Below are 22101 nucleotides of genomic sequence, written 5' to 3' on the forward strand. Positions count from 1 at the left end.
AGACTCTTTCAAGACACTATCTTCCTGACAACCCTATGAGGTAATAAGCATCATTATACCTAGTTCATAAATGAGGAAGTGAGATAGCAGTTATGTTACTTTCCTGAGATTACAGCCTAATTAAATGGCATTGCCAAGGATCAGAATCCATGTATGTCTTTTGGTGCTACAAGCTACTTGGAATAGGCCAACCTTGTGACCGTGGTTGCAATAGCTCAGGGACCATCTAGGCACTTGTCCAAGTGGCCGAGTTGCCCCAAGTCTGACCTTCAAATGAAGATCCTCCTGCACTTTTATTTGGAAATTAGTATCTTTCCATAATTAACAGTGCAGTGAAGTCTAAACTCTTTGGCATACACGTGTGCAAAGACACACACAAAAATTACATGTTCCCTGATCTTGAAGATTGAAAGCAAATAGCTGGATAAGAGTTTTACATGTTAACCCCAATTTTTATGAAGTTATGTACACATGAATATTCTTTATGCCATTTTTCCCTATGTGAAGTCAGTAAAATTCGGCTGTCATTACGAATTCTAAGATGCTTAGAATACCATATAAGGGACAAAATAATGCAAATACTCCAGCCCTTCCATCAACTGACGGGGGAAAAAGGAGTTTTACCCAAAGAGTAGAAAATACTGATTTAGCAAACCCTTAGCTAACATCTAGGGTTAAAATTTTACCTTTTGCTTTCAAGATAACCCCATAAATGATTTTGATTTGGTTAACCCTTGTCTCCCTGTCATCCCCCCAAAAGAGAAACTTCATTTCCTTCTTTGAAACTGGGCTCTGGGGGCTACTCAACATAAAGTATACTAGAAATGCCAAACAAAAACAGTCATGGTTTAAAAAAATATTTTTTAATTAAAAGATGTTAAGTTTGGTTTTTCCAGAGTTGATAAACCTTTATTAAAGGTTCAAAACTCATTTTTATATCTTCATTAATCATCAACTTAATTTTTCATAAGCATATAACCAATTTGAAAAATACAAATTTAAATCCCAAACAATTATTCTTATGTGAATTCAGGGCATTTATAAATTTTACATAAAATACAAATCCTTTGGGAAGAAAGCATTTCATCTAATCAGTATTCTCATAAAGCCAGGTACCTAAGAATAAAATAGAAGCTAAGAACTAAAACTAGGGACCATTAGGATCTTCTTTTCACATGCAAAACAGGAAAACACATTTGGATATGCATGCACATGCACACACACACACATACATAATACATACAAGCCTCCAAAACCTGAAAATTATCTACATACTCCAGAGGCGAGCTCTCTGCTCCTATTCTGCAACCTTCTAAAAACATTCCACACATCCATTTTCCAAAAAAGAACTTTTCTAAAATACACATGCTAAGGCTTGACATATGTATTAGCTAGTTTAAGAAAAGGCAATGATTCCAAATAAAACCATTGAGATATCTGATTTAAAACGGAAAATAATTTATTTCTCATTTGCCACATCAGGACAACAAAGCAGCCCTTTTACGTCAGGACTCATCGAAAGGGCATCATAAAACATTAACATAATGTAGTAGCCCATGTTTTCTTTCAGGCACTTTCAAAGGGCATTTCAGATCCACAATATCTTCTACTGAGTGTGCAAGAAAACAGAGCTGCAAAATGTTTAGTAAGCATGACACTGTCTCCCTTTTCATTTGAACATTAATTTTCCATGTTTTAGAGATATTCTGAACTTAACATTCAAAGTTATGCAGTACCTAAGTTAGGAATCAGCATTATTATCAGCAATCTTGGGTTTAATGGCTACTATCAAGCAATTGATTTCTAATGCACACAACATAGTTAGATGGTATATATAAAAGAAGACGGCCTGATTTTTGCCCTCATATACGTATAAAGAACTTTGTATTTATTTACCACCTCAAAACAGTCTTTGGCTGTTAGATTACTGTGAAGCAAAATAAGCCTTCAAGTGTCCCTTACTTGATCTTAGAAGGTCAAATTCTCTGTCCAACAGTTCCTCTTCTGTTAACTTGGAGAAATTATCCTCTCCAAAAGGATTCCACCCTGACATGTCAGGTGGGTTACTGATGTTCTTCTGACTTGTAATATTTGCAACTGCCTCTTTACCAGCAACTGACCTATAGTAATAATTAGGAGAGGGAAAGAAGAAAAAAAATTAGAATTAAGGATTTTCAAGTGTCCTAGTTCATACTTTCTAAATACGTAGAAAAGCAGATCCTTTTATTATGATGGAAATGGCAGACTGAGGAAATCACCTGGGATTCAAACCACCCCATGTGTACCTGTGGTCAAGTTCCTTAACCTCTCTCTGTCTCAGCTTCCTCATCTGTAAAACAGAAGTAATAGTATCTATCTCATAGGGTTACGAAGAAGTAATAGTATCTATCTCATAGGGTTACGAAGAAGATTAGCTAATACGTGTAAAACAAAGCAAAAAAAAAAAAAAAAAAGGTATCTAGAAAAAGAAATCAGCACTCGATAAATATTATGATCATCGTCGTGAACAGCTGTAAAGGGACAATCATGTCAAACAATATCACTCTAAAATCACTACTGAATATGATCTTATTGCCCTGGTTATACTGAGAACATCACAATAATCTTCCTCTTGACAAAGGCATTCTCTATACAGCTACCAAGAAAAAATGAACTGGTGGACTGCTTTATGAATTAGCTGAAACTAGATGAGGGTTATTTTCTACTTAATAAATAATTTGTGGTTATTTAAAGTATCATTATAGCTGGAACCTGGGACGCCTGGTTTGAAGACAGTTATCTAAGAGCCTCTTGGCTTTTAAGAGAAGGCAGAGTGTAAAGATTTCTTAACCTAAGAATTCCTGGGTACCTCTTGATCAACTCAGCCTGCAAATACACCAAATACACCTTGTGCAAATACGTTGCACAAGGCAACGTAACAAAGTTGTCACGTTTGTTTCATAATTCAGGTCCAGATATCCTAACATTGGTAATGAAAGGAGAATCTCTATGCACTTCTAAAAAAGGTACCTCAAATTTGCAAGCCTTGACTCATCTCCTTAAATTCACTCTCCCCTTGGGAGCTTACTTCCACTGCCACCACATGGGTCTTGAAAGAGAGCAAAAGTTGCCCATTTAATCCCCTAGTCCAAGCCCCAACAGTACAGCTGAGCCAAGAAAGGAATGTTTCAACACTTACTGAAAGTGAGACAAAAATATGGTAATTTACCAACAAGTAGATAGTCTTTCTTAGTAAATATGACTTAGGTATCTTAAAATCAAATACAACTCAGCTTTGAACTCACTCTGGGAACGCATCAACTGTCAACCTCTAAGCTTGCCTCCACATGACAGAATCTCACACTAATTCCAAAACTACCTTCAAGGGCTTTCAGAGTACCTGAAACACAAATCAGAGAGGCTAGAACTCAAAAAGAAATAGACATTCCCCCTCCTGCCTACCAATGATCCCTCTGAGAACTTTCTGATTCCCTATCCCTATCCTCCTCTTCATATTACTTGGCTGATGTCATTGATTCTTCTTGGTAAACTAGAAATCAATAAGCTGTGTCACTTTACCCTATGGTTTAAACAGGTGTTAAAATAGGTCTGCAAGTTCTTTGACACTCCTCCCTTCAAAGCTCAGAATCGAATTCCCCTGTCCTTGAATACTGGGCTAGATCTAGTGACTCAGTTCTACCCAAGAGAAGGGCCAGTGTGTCTTCTGAGACTAGATCATAAAAAGCATCCCAAGTTCCCTCTTGACCTCTCTTTGGACCATTTGCTCTTGAACAAACCAGAACAAATAATTCTTTATTCAAAACAGTCTGTGGCTTTTCCCAAAAGAACACTTAAGCAACATTTTGGAAATATCCACATGGCAGAGGACAGAGGTCTCCTGCCCTAAGCCATGTGGAGTGAGCCCTCTTCTGAAAATGTGCTCCAGCATCAGCCACACCTTCAGCAGACTGCAGCTCCAGCCAAGTCTCTAACTGTACCTCTCATGAGAGACCCTTCCCTGGACATGAACCCATGGCTCTACAACTCCTTAATTCCTGATCTAAAGAAAGTGTGTGAGATCATAAACATTTAACACTGTTTTAAAACACTAAATGTGGGTAAATTTATCATGCAGCAATAAATAACTAATACAAGAGGGCAATTTATCATAAAAAGTAAAATAATATATGTGTGATGTTTATTTCACCTTTATTTGAATACAACATGGTAATAATCTCCAACAGTCATATTAAAAATATAGCAATACAATGAAAGAGTAGAAATTTTAGCAGAAGATTAAGTGGTAAATGAAATAAGCATGCTAACCAAGATATAGACCCTTTCCCTTTGTCTAAGGAACTACCTGGTTTCTTATCTTCTACTCAAATGTCTCTTACACACTTAGAGCCAAACATTTAACCCAATTCTCACCTTCTACTGACCTAGTTATAAGCAGAAATATTTGCTTACAGATGACCTTTTAAATTGTTAAGATATTATACTCAACATACAATCTTTGGTAAAGATTGATATTAAATGGAAATATTAATGAAGTAACATTAAGGCCCCAGGCGCAACTGGAGTGTTCCTCAGGGAAACTAGGGTTCATACTTGCCAAGTATGTAAGTGTTTCTACCTATCTGACCATTACTGTTTCCTGCTCCAACCTCCCACCTCCCTCAGTACATAATTTCACAGGAGTGGAGTTAAAACAAGTCTTATACACTTTCACAGATACCCAACTCAACGCTTCCCAAACTGGAGTGTGCAGAGGATTTTGATGATAAACAAATTTTTTTCTAAAGTTACATAGAAATTAGAAAAAAAATAAAAAGCATTTCCCTAACACATCCCATCTGTGATTCTATAAACAGTGTCGGTGGAGATGAGATTTAAGTAGGCAATGCTACGTGAGCTGCTCAAGTTACAGGTATCAGCACCCTGCATGCTTACATGTGCCTCGTATTTTTAGATCCTCATCCTCCTTTATAACTGATCAGAAGTTTAGATAGTACACATGCAATGGAACACTAACAAGAGCTTTCTTCTATCGACTTTCAGTGCAGAATTCTATTCTTATCAGTGACACAACTTTGTTTCCAAAGGTTGGTAATTCTTTAGAAGACAAAGTATACATAAATATATATGCTGTATACACACACACACACACACACACACACGATATAACTGACATTTTTTATGCTAATTAACATCAAAAGTAAAAAAATTAATATAAATCTCATTGGTATCTTAAACTTAACAATACTGAGGAGAATATCCTACTTTCAATAAAGAATAAAACTATTCCATTCTTATCTTACTTTTTAGGTATATCTTTTTTGTAAATTTAATAGATTACTACTTATGTGTCATAGACTTTAGTTATTTAAATGTGTTTAAAATGTTTATTATTTAGCATTTTATACACTAAGTGAAACTGCAATACAATCTAAGTTTATTTTGGGAGTGTTTGCTGTATAAATGGATTTAATGAAATGTTTAGAGGTGCAGTAGGCATGACTTTGAGTAGATAATGAAAGAAAATGCAAAATACGTATTGATTCATGATGTGGTTTCATCTTAGCTTGGGCAAACCATGCAGTATTTAACACATAGTAGCAGAATATTTACTATTGACTTGAAAAGATGTGAGTTCTTTGTGTGCCATCTTTCATTTATGCATGTGAGAGGGTTATTGTTTTTTTCAATATTTTTACATTGTAGTACTTGTTTTGCTTGTTGGTGGTGTTTGCTTATTTAATACATTCTGTCAAGGACAGAAATTACATGCTGGTTTTTTTTTTTTCTTTCCCCCCGTAGGGAGTGTGTCTTGGGTTTTTCCCTTATTATTTTCTTTACTTTTTTTTTTTCCCCTCTTCTTTTTATGATGGTGGGGGTGGTTATGTTTAAATGAAGTTGCTTTTACAGCACCAAAGACTTAATCATCCATTTCCTATATAAAAAGTAGCTACTTTTTTGCATGGACCTCAAGTATACTGTAGTATAGAGGTGGAATTTAAGGAAAGGTATTAAGCAGGCTGTGTTGTAGCTTATGGGCAAGTAATAAATTGTATCATGTATCTTGAATGTATCATAGATAAGCTGCTATATTACAATTGCCACTTCAGATAGCTGTGAAATTAGGTGATTAACTAGTTGGTACCTAAACTTCTAATTTCTGTATAAGTCTAATTACATGAAATAGAAGTGGGGGTTTTGATTTTTTACTTTGCTTTTCTGTTTGGAGTATCATTGTAACTACTGCATTGTAAATGACGAAAAATAATTGCATATGTTAAAAAAATAAATTGTGTAAAAAAAGGTTTATTATTTGTTTTAATGTTACTATTTGCAATAATGCTATTAATTTCTTAGAGACAAAAGTGATACATGGTTAAATCAAAAAACTGTAACTAGACTAGGCAAATAACAAATGGTTTGGCAAATACCAATCTGCATCTTTAACCAGCCTCTGATGTATGCCCTGCTCTGCACTTAGACATACTTGTCCGAATTCATTACCTCAATTTTTAATTCAGGAAAACGCTCCAATAAATCCATTTTATTGAATTTCTCTCTCTCTCTCTCTCTCTCTCTCTCTCTCTCTCTCTCTCTCTCACACACACACACACACACACACACAGACTGGGAAGTGTACTACAGCAAACTGTATACTTTATTCTTCTCTTGACATGCTCAGTGAACAAATATGCTACTGATGTTTCTCATGCCCAAATCCTAGCCAAAGTTTGCAGATACCTTTTCCCAGCTAATGATCATATCCTGAAATAGTGTTGTATGAGAACTTCTTTAGTGTTCTAGTAACCAAAGTTCTAACAACTACTTCTTCGTAAGTATCTACAAATACTAGGAAGTATTGGTCAAGAGATTTTTCACTACAAAATCCTGACGCACTACCCAATTCAAATCTGAATTTGAAAAGATTTACACCACAGTTTTTTAGTTTACTGTAATGTTTTCTGTACGAATTATCCTGGAAAAATAACTCTACTAACCAATGTATCTGAATACAAAAATATATGAGGCTGTGGTAACAATAACCTTACAGTATCTTATCTTAAAAAAAGAACCAAATGACATGTTATTATTTTTGTATCTCTTTAAATTAAACCAAAGTAGACAACCTGTGAGTAAATATTATCAACTTAACTCAAGGTTATAATGTATTAAGTAGAAAAAGCTAAATTAACTTGTCTACAAGAACTTTTTTTTTAATTAAAAAGTTGCTTGTTAGGGTTCTGTTTCTATTTACATTACAAAGAATGTCTTAACATATAAGCCACTAATTTCCTTAGCCTTAAACGCTGCTGGATATTGCTAAGCCTTATCTGCAAATAGCAATTAGTAGACATAGCTCATGGAAATGCAAGGAAGGGACAGGGACAGGAAGAGAGGACTTGTAAGAGAAAAAGGGGGACTTTGCGAGAGATGGACACTCAGTAATTCAGGAGTCACACAGAGACTACACTCCACAGGTACACCCACTTCCACAATAATTTCTGTTGCATTCACCAGAAAAATACTTGCCTATTGGTGCTGTAAGAGGAGTCTGCTGTGGTTCCAACCTGAGGCGGAAGCGGTGAAGTGTAGGAAACTAAGGCCGGTGAGAACTCTTGAGGGGAGGTAAGATACTCAGGTGACGCCTGCTGCTGAGGCTGCTGAGGCTGAGCTAGCATTTGTTGCTGTAAGAAAGCCTGCTGGTACTGCTGCATCTGAAACAAGAAATGCCTGTTACACAACCAGCGCTGGCTCGAGGTCACTGAGCACAGTCAGCGCCCCTCCTGGGGTGCTGCTCCTTCCCTTTCACACTGGCAACAACATCAGAAGCCTGAAAAACAATCTATATATGAAGGAGCAGCTTGCTACTAGAATGCCACAGCAAGATAAAACAAGTCTGTATTTAAGAAACTGTTTATAACGGTATTTTGTAAAATATACAAACATCAAGTCATTACACTGCACCCCTGAAACTAATATAATGTTATGTCAATTATACCTCAATTAAAAAAAAAAAAACAGTTGTCAAGCCTGGCTCACTTGGCAGGATTCAAATTCCTCTTTTCAATAGTTTAAGAAAAAGAAAATAGAGTAGCTTACAGTCACTAGTACGGCGGTTGCTATAAAAAAAAAAAGTCACACTATTCTCTGAAGGAAATGTAATTTTCCTTTGGGTTTCAATTTTCATTCAACAGATATGTGTCAAATCACAGAGACATATGACAAAAAATCATGGGAAACAGATCATTTCCTTTATACTACTAGATAAGAGAAAAATACCATCAGTTAGTTACAATGTGCCAAATTCAGGTGCTACAGTTTAAACCAACGTAAAACTGCTTTGGAACACAGGACTGGCTTTGTTAAAACTGTGTTGGAGCACCTGGGTGGTTCCTGATTTCAGCTCAGGTCATGATCTCGCTGTTCATGAAATCAAGCCCCGTGTTGGGACAGTCTGCTTGAGATTCCTTCTCTCCCTCTCTCTATGCTCCTCCCCTCCCCCAAATAAATAAAGTTAAAAAAATGTGTTGTTCCTTTACCAACTTGAGCTGATTTTGAATAATTAAATTCCAAACCATTCATACTGTGAATTCCAACACTGGAATGTATTCTGAGAGAAATTTCTACAAACTATGTAACATTTACCATTGTAGGATACTGAGGTGCAGAAGGTTGCGGCTGATACACTGAATGCATTAAAAACTGTTGCTGAAGGATCTGTTGCTGCTGCATTGCATGTTGATACTACAATGGAAAAAAAAAACAAAGGAACTCTTCAATATTACTCATGCCTTTTTTGTACCATAGTCTTTTATTTTTCTTAGTACTGATCTTAACATCATGACTATAATTTGGGTACTAGTGGTCCAAATACCAAAGTAAAATAGCTACAGTCAGTAAAGGACTATAACTTACATATGCTTATTGGAATTGGTTTCAAAACTATCAATGAAACAGAAGAGATTCAACTAATACCATTGCCAGCACAGTTTAAGGATGTTTGAAAGAAAATTAAACCTAAACACATTTACTAATTGATGCAAACCCTACTTTGTGTCCAGGACTCATTATAGCAAATTCCTAATCTCCTCCATCTCCCCTTCAATGGTAAGTTCTGACAACCCAGTGGTGCCATCTACTTAACTATGTTCTGCTCTGGGTCTGTCAGTCAAGAGCAGAGGAGCGAGACATCCATGAGAGTGCCATGTTTAATAGGCTCAGAAACATTTCGGAAAAGATGGAAGGGTGACTGTGGGAAGTCAATAAATTTAAAACAGCTTAGTGAACTAGAAATTCACAGGTTCTAATGACACAAAGGGCACAACAGAAGATGAGGTCATTTTGTTCTATGTCCCTTCCAACTCTAAATGCCACCACACACACACACATACTCACGCACGCACACACGCCAACCCTGGTGCAAAAGAAAAAAAGGCAAAAAGAACAAAATACCAAGGTAATGTTACTTCTGAAAGCCTAAATACCACCCTTCCAAAATTAACATTATAAACCTGTTTCTCAAGTCAAAATATAATCTGAAAAAGATACCATTTATCATACATGGCCATGTTTATTCATTATGTCCAATAACTGAACATTTTTGGCTTCATAAAGCCATGATTTCGATCTATTTCAAGAGAATATTCTTTTTTTGATGTTATTTTCTTAAGTTCATTTATTTTGAGAGAGAGAGAAAGAGAGAGAGAAAATGAGCAGCAGAAGGGCAGACAGAGGGAGAGAGAATCCCAAGCAGGCTCCGTGCCGTCAGTGCAGAGCCAGACACAGGGTTTAGGTGAAACCAAGAGTCAGACACTGAACCAACTGAGTTATCCAGAAGCCGCTCAAGAGAATGTTCTTAAGAATCTCACAGAACACAACTAAAATACATATTCTTCAATAATCAGGAAATCTGGCAAAGCTTTACTGGAACTGAAGGTGCCCACTGTGTGAAAGGAACTCCCTGATACTCAACAGCCACATAAATTTCACAACACTTACTCCCGTATCCGCAGTAACCAACGAATTACCTGCTGCATGTAGGCATCCTGAAGTAGCTGCTGCTGCTGCTGAGGATGGCGATGCTGTAAATGAAGTTGCTGCAATCTCCAGTCTCCCTGTTGTAGCTGCTGAAGGACCCTGTGCTGCTGTGGGGGCTGCTGAGCGGGACCCTGACCCAATGCCATCGCAGGGCCATTTCCAGGTCTCAGTGCTCCTAAAAAGTGGTTTCCATGGGAAATGTATGTTACCACACTCAAGACGTGAACAAAATGGCTGGATTTCCAAATGCTCATTTCGGTAACACTAACCAAGGCATTTATATCCTTATGCATGTCGTCTAAATGAATTATTTACTGTAATTTTAAGTACCCCTAAAAGTTAATTTTGTCAGCCACAACTCTGCCCAAGTCAGCATCTTAGAAACACTTCTTTCATGCTCATCTGTCAACACACCAGCCACGTCCTTTCTTTCTTGCTTCCCAACTATCACATACACTGGCACGTCTGTGTCTTTGCCAATATATGATTCTCTCAGACTACAATGCCATTTGCCACCCCTGCAATTCTTCTTATCCTTTAAAGTTTAGCTCAAATCTCTCTTCCTTGTTCCTTTATCTAATAGCTACACTCCGTGTATAACATTTCATTCCGCCTTCACGTATTAATTGTTTTCGTGGCTATTTCCTAACTAGGGTCCCTGGTGGTCGGGATGATGCATATTGATCTGTTAATGCCTTAAGGAATCTTTCTTGTAAGGGAAGCTCAATAAATGCTAGCATCGTGAATCTATTAAGACTGCCACCTAAATGTATATTTATTTATAAGCTTCATAAATTTTACCCAAGGCAAATCTTATGAATAAACTTTTAAAATTATGAGGAGACACACTACATCAAAAAGAAGAAATGTGATATACTATATCATTTCTATAGTCTCTTCCAATGAGTTACCATAAACTCAAATGCAGCTATATTATTTCTTAGGGGAGAAAAGAGGAAGAGTGCAAGGAAAAAGAGGAGAATTCTTTTTCACCAATATCTTCAAACTTCCCTAGGCCTTAAATACAACACCTCTATGAAAATAGTTATATAACATTCTAACTCTTCCAATTATAAGAAAATACATGTTTATTGTAATTATTCTTGAAATATTTATAAAAATATACATTAGAAATGTAGGACTGTAGTTGTACCACACAGACATAACCACCATTGGCCTTTCAAGTCTGTTTCCTCCCACTTACTAGAGTACTGAAAAGGGAGGCTCCTCAGCTATGTTCATCGTTTAGGACCCTGAGGTCTAACTGAAGAACATTGGCAGGGAGTGAAGCCCAGTCACACCAGCAATCATACAGTAACTCATGAGGCTCACCTTTCACCTCACAAACTGTGACTTCATGTTAGTGACATCAAGCTAAAGGAAGTTCCCTGGCTCTCCAGCCAAGGCCATAGAATATCAGAAAAATCACAAACAACATCACAGCAATCCTACATGGAAACAATGCTTTCAAGCATATCACGGAACTGTCATACTATTATTGCCCATTTTGCAAATGATAAAACTAAGGCTCAAAGAAGTTAAGTGGAATCACTGGTAAAATTAAAGACAAACTGTAAGAAAATATTTACAATATATTTGGCAAAGAACTAATACTCAGAATACAGAAAAAACAAATCTTCAGGGCAATAAGAAAATAAACAAAAGCAAAACAGTCTCACAGAAAATTGCGAAAGATAATTCCAGAAGAAAACACAAACAGAAAACAGTAGTATTAATCAAGATTATTAAAATAAAAACAAAGACATTTCACTATAAATTTTTTTAATTTTTAAATTTTTTTTAAATTAAAATAAATACTATCAAGTGTTGTAAAGGATAGAAATCAAAGGACCCTCATACTATTGTTGTGAGTGCGGATTTTTGAAGTCTTTTTGGATGGCAATGTGGCCATATCTGACAAATTTCAAATGAGTATACTTTTTAATATCTTCCTCAGAAAAATAACATGGAAATCAAAAGAGTCTATTATTAGGATTCTCACCATAATACTTTTAATAACAAGAAATACTGGAAATAACCAAATGGTTAAGTAAGCTATGATACATTCCCACGATGGAACATCATCTGCCTACTAAAATTGACAGGGTAGATTTACATGCACTGATGTGCAAAGCTCTCCTAAATGTAGGAGTTAAACAAAACATCAAGTTGCAGAGAATTAAGTATGGTAAGAATCTATTTATGCTAAATACAACATGAATTATTTCTATCTGTATATAAGCATGCAAGAACATAAAAAAGGACCCTGAGAATGCATACTAACCCGCTGCTAGTTTACGCCGCAGAAAAAAACAATGAAGATTTTTACCTTTTTCCCCGCTACTGTGCTGAGTACTTTAAAAGAATATATTCAAGTGTCACTTCCTGTATAGTATCTAATGGGGGGAAAAAGTTAAAAAAGAAACATATGGGGGGGGGAAGGAGTGCTGTCCCTGCCACAGAAGCAGACCCAACCCTCACAGCTAGCCTTGGTGTTTTCCTAACAAACAATTTCATAGAACACCAACATATGACCATGCTGGATCAGAACAAGGAGACCAAATACTGACAAAATCAGGAACAACCACAAAAATGACCAAACCTCTCCCTATCCTGGTGAACAGGGCTAACTGCTGCTGAAGCTTTAGCTCCTCTCCTTCTAGAGAAGTTAAGATTTATTAAGATACCGAATAACATCATACCCCGGCTTCTGCCAGCAGTCAATCCAGAGCAAAGCCCCACTTCCTTCAAGCTTCCCCCAGAATTAGCTAAAACAAGCCAAAATCCTTCAATAAGTCTTTTCAAACTCCATCTTTCTGAGACACCACCAGAGATTCCCATGGTTTATTAAAATACAAGTGTGTTCGTAGTGGTCTTTGGCTGGAGGGCGTTGACACATGACAGAGAAGACTACCAGGATCTCAAACCCAAAATGGTGGGAAGAAAAGAACACTGAATGCTGACTATGAAACAGAATCTTCCCAGATAGCACACACCTTGTCATGTACTCCTTACAACAGAAAAAAACAGATGTTATTCTCATTCTACAGAAGAGAACAGTGAGGCTACGTGAGAAATGGACACAAAAGGCTTCAACTTCCCTTACTTTCCCTTTTCCGTGGAACAGTCCTCCATCCGGTGTGCCTGCTCATGACACAAGTATGCAGCAATGTGTCAGGTAACACCAACGGTATCTTCCCTCGGTATACCCCTAACGGTAACAGTAGTAGCTAATATTTAACACTTCTTAAGGACCGGGGATTATACTAGGCAGTTATTTAATCCTCACAGTAATGCTATCAAATTCAGGTTCATCAGACTAAAACTGGTAGGCTCTTAACCATTAGAGCACACCAACTGAAGCATCTTAAATAAAACATTTTAACATTAAAACAAAATGGCTATATCATGAAATAACATGCAAAACAGGGTTTTCTTAAGATGAGCCTTCAAGTTATATCCCCAGACCCTTGACAGATCAAGTTTACTATCTAGTATTAGGGATATTTTCTTGAGGAAAAAAAAATTTTGTTTAGGTACTACACTGCACCATAATGCTTTGAAGATGTTTTAGATTAGAAAAGCAAATCTTCTCAAAAATCAGATGAGAAGACAGGTTTCTGTGTTATAATGTACACAGGATCTAAGCTAGACACCTGTGCCAAGGCTCTACATGCAGTGGAAAGACATATAACTTTTTAAGGCTAACGTTTCAACTTCCTCCTTTCCAATACAATACAGAATTTTCTATGCTCTTGAACTTCATTATCAACTTCAAACCCTACTAGCTGACTCTATAGACAAGCAAATTGAAAACATTTTATACCATACTTCTATATTACCAGTATGTTACTACTTTTGCCTACAACTTTAGGAAAAATTAGTTGAGTTTATCAGATATTAGTAGAAAGTTTCTTAAAGCATTAAGCTATCTGCTTCCCAGTAGTAAGTTTGCCAGTAACTTATATTCTTAGGAAATCAAGCCACAAGATTTGAGCTACCTGTAATGGTGACAAGGTTGGCAGGGGTGTTATTACCTTTAGGTCTGTGGTTCCCGAATTCACCAGGAGCAGGGACTTTAACAGGAGTTGCTGAACTCTGAATGGTCAGCACACTGGGAGTGGCAGTAGTAGAGTTGGCCTTTGGTCTTTGTCTGGGTGCAATTGAGGTTTCTGTTGGTCCAATGGTATCTGTTATTCTACAATAGAAAAATATATATTTCATTTTCAATACTGGTATTATTTCTAATTTACTATTTGTCCTATAAATCATCTATTTCAACAGATGCATTCTAATTATTACTGATGATATTAGTCCTCTTGACTTCTTCCTGTGTCATTCCCAAGTATCAAATGTTTAATAAAGATAGGAAAGTAAATAAAATAAACCTAACCACTTTCCTTAACTCAGTATGCTACTATTGACAGTCTGCCACTGAAGCTGGTAGAAAAAAAATACAGGATTACTCTTAAGGAAATGAAGTGAAAGAAACAAACATAAACCTTCTCATAACGTTCTGGACCAAATCAAGAGCCAGTTGTGGGAACCAGTCAGAAAAATAAAAACAAGAAACACAACAGCCTCCCTTAGCTTAGATTCCAGGTCCAAGAAAGAAAAGATGGCACTCTAGGGCATGTAAAACAGGAGCCCAAACTTTCAGCAGGTGGAGCCACCTGCTCACATTCAACTCCTTGAATCTTCAACTATGCTTTATTTACAAGGAATGGAAATCATATAATACTCTTCCCACTAGGACTTAGTTTAGGCCATAGACATGGGTGGTCAATGTGGTAAGCTTAGTTTTGAAAGCAAAAGCCACTAAAAGACACAGACATTTTCTTTTTCAAAAAAAGCCAGGAAAAATCTTTATATATAGATATATAAAAATATATATATAAACTTATTTTTTCTATAAATTCAGTACAAAAATTCAAGTACTTTTTAATAGGGTCATTTACTTTTCAACAAGATTGCCATAAAATCTCTTCACCAAGTTCCCTTAGCACATTTTCAAATGATTTGGTACTTTAAAAAAAGTTTGCATACATGATTTATCAAATATATATCTGCTGCATGTATTTGGAGAAAGTCCCATGTACAGTAACTGTACCTCTACAGGTCTTATATCTGCATGTGCCACAAGAGGGAGCCCTCTCAACGATCTTTCTAAAAAGAAGTGAACTTGAATCAAAAGATGGTAGAAAATAGTAGAAACATATGTGTGCTGTTTTCTAAAAATAACATTTATCCTTTAGATGGGATGGGTTATGGTACAAGTTATAGGAAAACTGAACTAAAAGGCAATAAAGTTATCATGTATAGATATAACCAATTATATCTCATTTTAATGGTAAGTATTTACTGAGTTATGGATATAAGTATTTACCGAATTATGGATATGGCACTAAAACCAATGCTGTAGTCTAATTTCAAGTAATCCAGAGACTTTATATGCTACACTAGCTTTCTATCTGTCTATCCATTCTTTACTAAGTAGATAGTATAGGCCAGATCTTACCCTGTCTTGTTCCTGTTACAAATTGCTCTATAGAGATTCACAACCCACATAAGCATAGCAAACCTCTAAAAAGCAAATTAAAATTAAAATCTGCAGATTTTAGTCTCCTGTTACCTAATTTTACCCACCTACCAATATCTATTATACGATTACTGATATCCAGCAAACATAGTTTGCACAATACCCTGTCTTCAGAGAATTTACAGTATACCTCGTATATTCATGACACATGTTCATGAAAATTCAGTAAAATATAAGACAGTGAAAATAATTAGTGTCAAGCTAGTACTATCATGAGTTCCACAGAAGAGTAATTCCATCCTTTACCTAATTTGGCTAGAAAGGCTTCAGGTAGGTACCAGAGAATAAAAAATAAAAATGCTTTCATTAGACAGTGAAAACGAAATGAAGCATTCTGTGAAGCAATGGGAAGAAAATGTCTGGGCAGATTAGGCAATATGAACACACAACTGTGACTCAAAGGGAAGACTGAGACTCACTAGTGTCAACGCTCCTGGGCAGCCCATCTGCACTACAACAGACAAAGCTGTCTTCTCTGCTTCCTTTCTTTTCCCCCTCCTCCTATCACCTGAGCAATCTTCCTAAAACACATACCCTCCCCTCTTAAAACACTTCAGTGTCTCCATCTGCCTGGAAAAGGATTCCCAACTTTTCCAATTTCAGATACAAGTCACAGAAGTCTCACATGTTTAACAGTCACACAAGCAGGCACAGGTTTCAGGGAAGTAGAAAGGGGCTTTTAAGAAGTAAAGCAAAACATGCCACACAGTAAAGGCATGGCAGATGGACAGTACTCATAAAAAACCACGTAAATAATGATATTTAAAGATTTCTCCGGTCACCCCTCCCCTATGTATAAACCTTACACATGAAGAAGACTAACTTAACTTTTTTAATTAAGCTTTATAGACATTTAAACTTTTTCAAGTTATTTACTGATTATATCGATAAACAGTAAATTTATATTACTGACCAATAAACACCAATGAACCTAATTTTTAATGTAAGGTACAGATTTAACATAATATGAATAGCACTGTGACTTTTAGCTGTACTATTTCAGTAGCTTGTAACTGTATAGCTATGACTTGTGTGATGGTGAAAAGATATTCAGAGCATCATTCTTGTTCAGTTGACTCACGCTTTTTAAAAAAATCTATATCTGCATTGTTACAGATTAAATCACTGACAAAATAGTTATTTTAAAAAATCACAAATAATAATAAAGCTGAACTGACGAGTCCTACAATAATTCATAATTGCCACTCAACTCTAACAGCAGCTGCCAGTCAGTCATAGCAGATTCCTGCAAGCTACATGTAACTTTACTCTTTTGTCTCTTACTCAAGAGAGTATTTTAAAATTCAAGTAAATGAAGGTACTTTTAGAGTGATGGGATATTTTTTAACAAAGTCATTCACAAATGATACCTTAACAATTTTGAAATAACAAAATATTTTTTTATTGTTCATTTATTACTTTAACACGTCTCACAACAAAGTCACAAATCACAGAGCTGACTGCAGGTTGAAAATTCACTGGCTTCAAGGCCAAAGGCCAAAGTTCTCAGCATAACATATAAACAAAGCTGCTCGTGACTGGCATCTATCTACCCTTCCCCACCGCTCTCTCACATGTCTCCTCAGGCTCCAGCCGGGCACTTTCACACAGGCCATTCTTCTGGCCTGACGTGCTTGCCCGTTACAGTTTCCCTCCCCATCACTCCAGGTGACCAGCTGTTCATCCTTCAAGGAAAAGTTCAGCAACCCACAGCCCCAGGGAAAAGAATTCTTTCTGCTCTTCTGTTTTTTCTGCTCCCAGCTTTCCCTTCCTCCACACTGGGTTGCCTGGTATCTAAAAGGTTGTAACTGTTTTCTTGTCTGTCTTCATTAGAATGTGAGCTCCTTGAGAATAAACACTACTCCTTTTTGTTCGTGGTTTACAGTATCTGTCTCTTGCATATAACAACAGGTACATGATAAATATATTTTATGTTTTCCAGTCAAATAAAATCTTTGCATAAGTAAAATACAATACAAAAAAAGAGCTGTGACCAAGAAATGTCCCCAACTGCAATATTTTACCTGTCTGATAACTTAAGTTTAATCCTGTTTATCAACTTTTAAACTCAAAAAAGCACGAAAAAAAAATTAATCATCAATTAAATCAGGTACACATCTTAACCTACACAATACATGTCAAACTTATCAGTACAATGAATAACTATTAATAATAATTTTAAACATTTTTATCAGTCTTACAAGAACTATACATTCATTATTCTGCATAGTAATATATATTTTAGATGTTTTAGAATATATAAAATTGATTATGAATTTAGAATATTCTAAAACAGATGCCTAGAAGTTATTTTTTCTTCCCTTAAATTAAAAATAAATCATATCAGCAACAGACACAAAACATAAAATTTCATGAGTTAGAGTTCCCATGTGATGAAATCATAACGCCCCCCAAAATGATCCAGTGTAACGTCATTAGCTGCAAAACCGCTTCATAATTGCTAAGGGTGGTAAACTCCATCCCTAATGTGAGAAAGCTTCTTCTGTACTTGTTATCTAAGCTCCTCATCACATGCAGTAAGGAACACACATTTTTTTTGAGTGAAAATGATATTTAATCAATGACACTTGAACTATACCCTTTTTTAAACATGCCTTTTCAAATCTCAGCACAGCTTTGCCTACCTGGCTTTTATTTGGCTTTTCCTAGAAGCTGCTTCACTAGCAGTCATCGGTTCAGGAAGAGCTGAAGGAATAGAAGAATTCTTGGAAGAAAAAAGTAAAACTTTTCATTTCAGTTTTCATTCCAATCGCAGAAAGTTTTATTTAAATGCTATGGATACACTCTTAAACTTAAAAAGTGCTGTCTGTGAAATACTTATACTTTCACCTCAGATACCTACAAAATGTTCACACATATTTGTGAGACCTAACTGCAAATACCATTGCATGCTACACAAATGTCACTTTCAATATTCATGATCCACAGAATCCCTTGGAAAATAAACAGAACATCATCATCATATCCACTTTACAAACAGGCAAATACTAGGTAAAAAGAAGGATTATAGTACATTGGTAAATCAATGACTATTTTCTAAATGACTTTGGAGAAAGCAGCAAACACCAAGCATATGAGTAAAGTGCTGTTTCTACATCCTGCAGACACTCTACACGACACTGGCTCATAAAATCTAGAAAACAAGAGAAGTCTTGTTTATGATCTAAGAGCATATGTCTTATAGTAGGCACCCAAATACATATTTGCTGAATAAAAAGTTAACTATTCACAGCTAACTGTCAAATAAACTTACTTTCATTACTATAATGTTAGAACTGCCTGACTTTCAGTATCAACAGAGAATATATTACATTGAGACTTTAAAAAAAACAAAGCAAAAAGAAAGAGCATCAACATCCTTATTTTTTTTAGTGGGATGGACTAAGTTTTACATACCAGAACATCTATAAGAAGAGGAGCCAGAATGATCTTTACAAAGGTGAGAATGGCTTAAAATCAGTGATGAGTTTAGACCTTTATTAAAATTAGCAAAAACTGGCCATATATAATCAATCTGACATAGTTAGGTATATTACGCAGACTGAATAGAATTCAAAACCTCTGAGCAGTATTAGCTATTATCAACTCAACACCTTCCATGAACTAGTCACAGGGGTTTACATTTACTATTTGTGATCCTTAAAATTTTTACTTTCACAGAAAAATAGACATTAAGTAACTTCCCAAAATATACACAATCAGTCACTGATAAAGACAGAACTGAATCCAAGTCTCTACATTTACAATACCTACGCTCCTTACACCAAAGGTAATCAAACTTATTCAGTTTACCCAGTGCTTAGTGTCTCAGCAAGTTTTCATGACCTCCTCCAACTAAAAATCTAATAGTTCTGTTTGTTTCACAGATAAGCCCAAACAACTTAGTAATAGTAGTTTGTGCTATGTCAAACAGATGGCACTGTGTGTCCCTCAAAAACGAAAAATATCTGCTGTGCTCCAAGTCTACATACAGTAGCTCCCCAGGGCACGTCAACACGCACCTTTTAGCAATTATGGCTTTTTATCAAAAGTACCAATCACAAACACACTATCAGACCACTTGTCATAAAACAAGTAATTCCGAAAGTATATGTATCTATATATATAAATTACTATCGATGTGGGATTTTAAATTCATATCCTACTTGGAAAGCTACTTACATTGATGTTGGAGACTGGACAATCCTTTTTGGCAAATTTAAATGCAAAATAGGACACTTGAAATATGTCAGGTCGGTGGTCTGGATCTGGTTCAAGCATGAACCCTGTAAGAACAGATTAAAATGTTAAGTTTCAATAAACACACAGAAGCCAGTTAGGGGCATGTTAAAAGGATAAAATGTGGGGTGTCTGGGTGGCTCAGTCGGTTAAGCGTCTGACTCTGGCTCAGGTCATGATCTTTCGGTTCATGGGTTCGAGCCCCACATCAGGTTCTGTGCTGACAGCTCAGAGCCTGGAGCCTGTTTCAGATTCTGTATCTCCATCTCTTTCTCTGCCCCTCCCCCACTCATGCTCTGTCTCAAAAATAAATAAATCATATAAAAAAATATTTGCTGTTTGAAAAAAGGATAAAATGTATATACATATACTTTTTCCATTCTAAGATTAGTGACTCTGGTAAAGTTTACTAATGTTATAGAAAATATGAAATTGTTATTTATACATGACCAAATATAAATATTCTTCTCAGAAAGTGACACAAAACGTGAGTTTTGTGAACACTGGGGAATTACTCAAGAAAGTTCCAAAGCCACAAAATTCCTTACTATCATTTTTATCTAGAATAGCTCTACTAATTTAGAAAGGATCCTGAATCAACAAGAAAAAATGTAAGTTATGTACATTATAATCTATTTAACAAAAGTAGTTCTGAGTTGACCCTATAGTCTTCCGAGAACATTCTTTCTTCCCATAGTGATGCCAACAATATTCACCACATTTCTTATTTCTGCATGTTATTCATATCATGTTCAGAAGTGTGAGCAGAGTCTTAAGGCTCTATTATAAGCAGATTTCACACCAGCCTTACAGCACTGCTTGAAATACCTGACCTTTTTTCTAACCAATATGATCTTTTTTTTTCTTAACCAAATAACCACTTGTCTACTTCATGGGTGACTTTTTAATTCACAAGTTCACAAGAAGGTTAACGTTTATACTCAATTCTATGACTGAGAAATTCATATTTTGTTAAAACACCTTCATGTCCTAACTCTGTTTCACTGATTAACTCTAAGTTCTTATAATCTTCAAATCATTTTTAAATCTATTTAGAATAAATGGATAGCATCAGTTAGATCTGAAATTTGCTAATAAAGTTATATAAAAAATACCTAAGTATATAAATGACTAAATTGAAATTAGAAATCAAAATGAATTAACTCTTCCAAAAAATTTAAGCTGTATTTGAACAATGTGTAATACATCTGCAACAGCCTGGTCAACTCAGGTTAAAAACACAATTGTGTGGAAAACGACACTAAGCACAAACTTCGAAATTGATTTAGGTAAATCTAAACTCAGTTTTAAAAATACTCTGCCCACAATTTGATTTTATATGCTTTAAAAGGCTAACATATATCACTTATAAAATTGACTTATTATTTTATCACCATTGTTAGATGGAAATAACCAAAAATATTTACTATGAGTTTGTCTTAAATCTCATTCCAGAAAGGATTCAGGAATCTACAGTTTATTTTATCCTCCAAAATCATATTTCATATTGATACCAACAGATATTAAATATTTTAAAAGTACAACAGTACATGATATAAAAATAAATTTAAAGACTTTTAACAATAAATGCTTATTCATATAATTTTTAAAAACCAAATTACAAGAAACATGCCAAATTCACAAATTTAATCTATTTTTTCTAACAATTAAGTTTATTTGGCTTTTAAAATCTAATTTCAACTGTAGCTAATGATAAGTATTTATAAAAGACCTGAAAAGGCATTAAAAAAAATGTAAGATTTTTTAAATATATGAGAAAATTAGGACTAACAGAAAAGTAACAGCTCTAAAAACCTAGAATAATGATGTCAGTAAAGAAATTGTATATGATTTGGTCCTATAAATGTAGGCCAAACATTTACCTCTCTAATTTCTAGCTGTCAACACAAATAGAGCAACATGGTCCATTATAAGATTCACAGTATCCTTAGTACAAAAACAGACCAATGTCTGTTTCCTAACAGCACTATTCCTGACATTGAAAGCAAAAAGTAAATTCTCCTTTGAGTCTTTCTAAAGAAGGCTCACACAGAGTGAACAATATCCTTAAGAAACCACATTGAGTGACAAAGGGTCATTCATTCCATGATGACCAGTAACATAACACCTAAATGCAGTTCAGCACAAGAAATTCTATAAGAACAAAGAAGAGTATCACACAAGAATATACTTTACTGGCCTGACTTAACCTGGGAAAATATTTTCAA

General features: G+C 35.5%; 1 protein-coding gene across 2 annotated transcripts in view; it reads right to left on the bottom strand.

Moving 5' to 3' along the window:
* Window positions 1–22101, bottom strand: part of BMP2K (BMP2 inducible kinase) — a 123445-nt gene that overhangs the window by 21746 nt on the left and 79598 nt on the right. For both annotated transcript variants that reach the window (XM_029944342.1, XM_029944332.1), the window contains exons 8-14: window positions 19817–19920; window positions 18280–18359; window positions 14073–14233; window positions 10026–10210; window positions 8644–8742; window positions 7528–7712; window positions 1963–2120 (exon numbers count right to left, since the gene is read on the bottom strand). In XM_029944342.1, coding sequence (XP_029800202.1) covers window positions 1963–2120; window positions 7528–7712; window positions 8644–8742; window positions 10026–10210; window positions 14073–14233; window positions 18280–18359; window positions 19817–19920 — 972 coding nt within the window. The remainder of the gene's footprint in view (window positions 1–1962; window positions 2121–7527; window positions 7713–8643; window positions 8743–10025; window positions 10211–14072; window positions 14234–18279; window positions 18360–19816; window positions 19921–22101) is intronic.

This window comes from Suricata suricatta, chromosome 1 (assembly GCF_006229205.1).
Source record: "Suricata suricatta isolate VVHF042 chromosome 1, meerkat_22Aug2017_6uvM2_HiC, whole genome shotgun sequence".
Classification (NCBI taxonomy): domain Eukaryota; kingdom Metazoa; phylum Chordata; class Mammalia; order Carnivora; family Herpestidae; genus Suricata; species Suricata suricatta.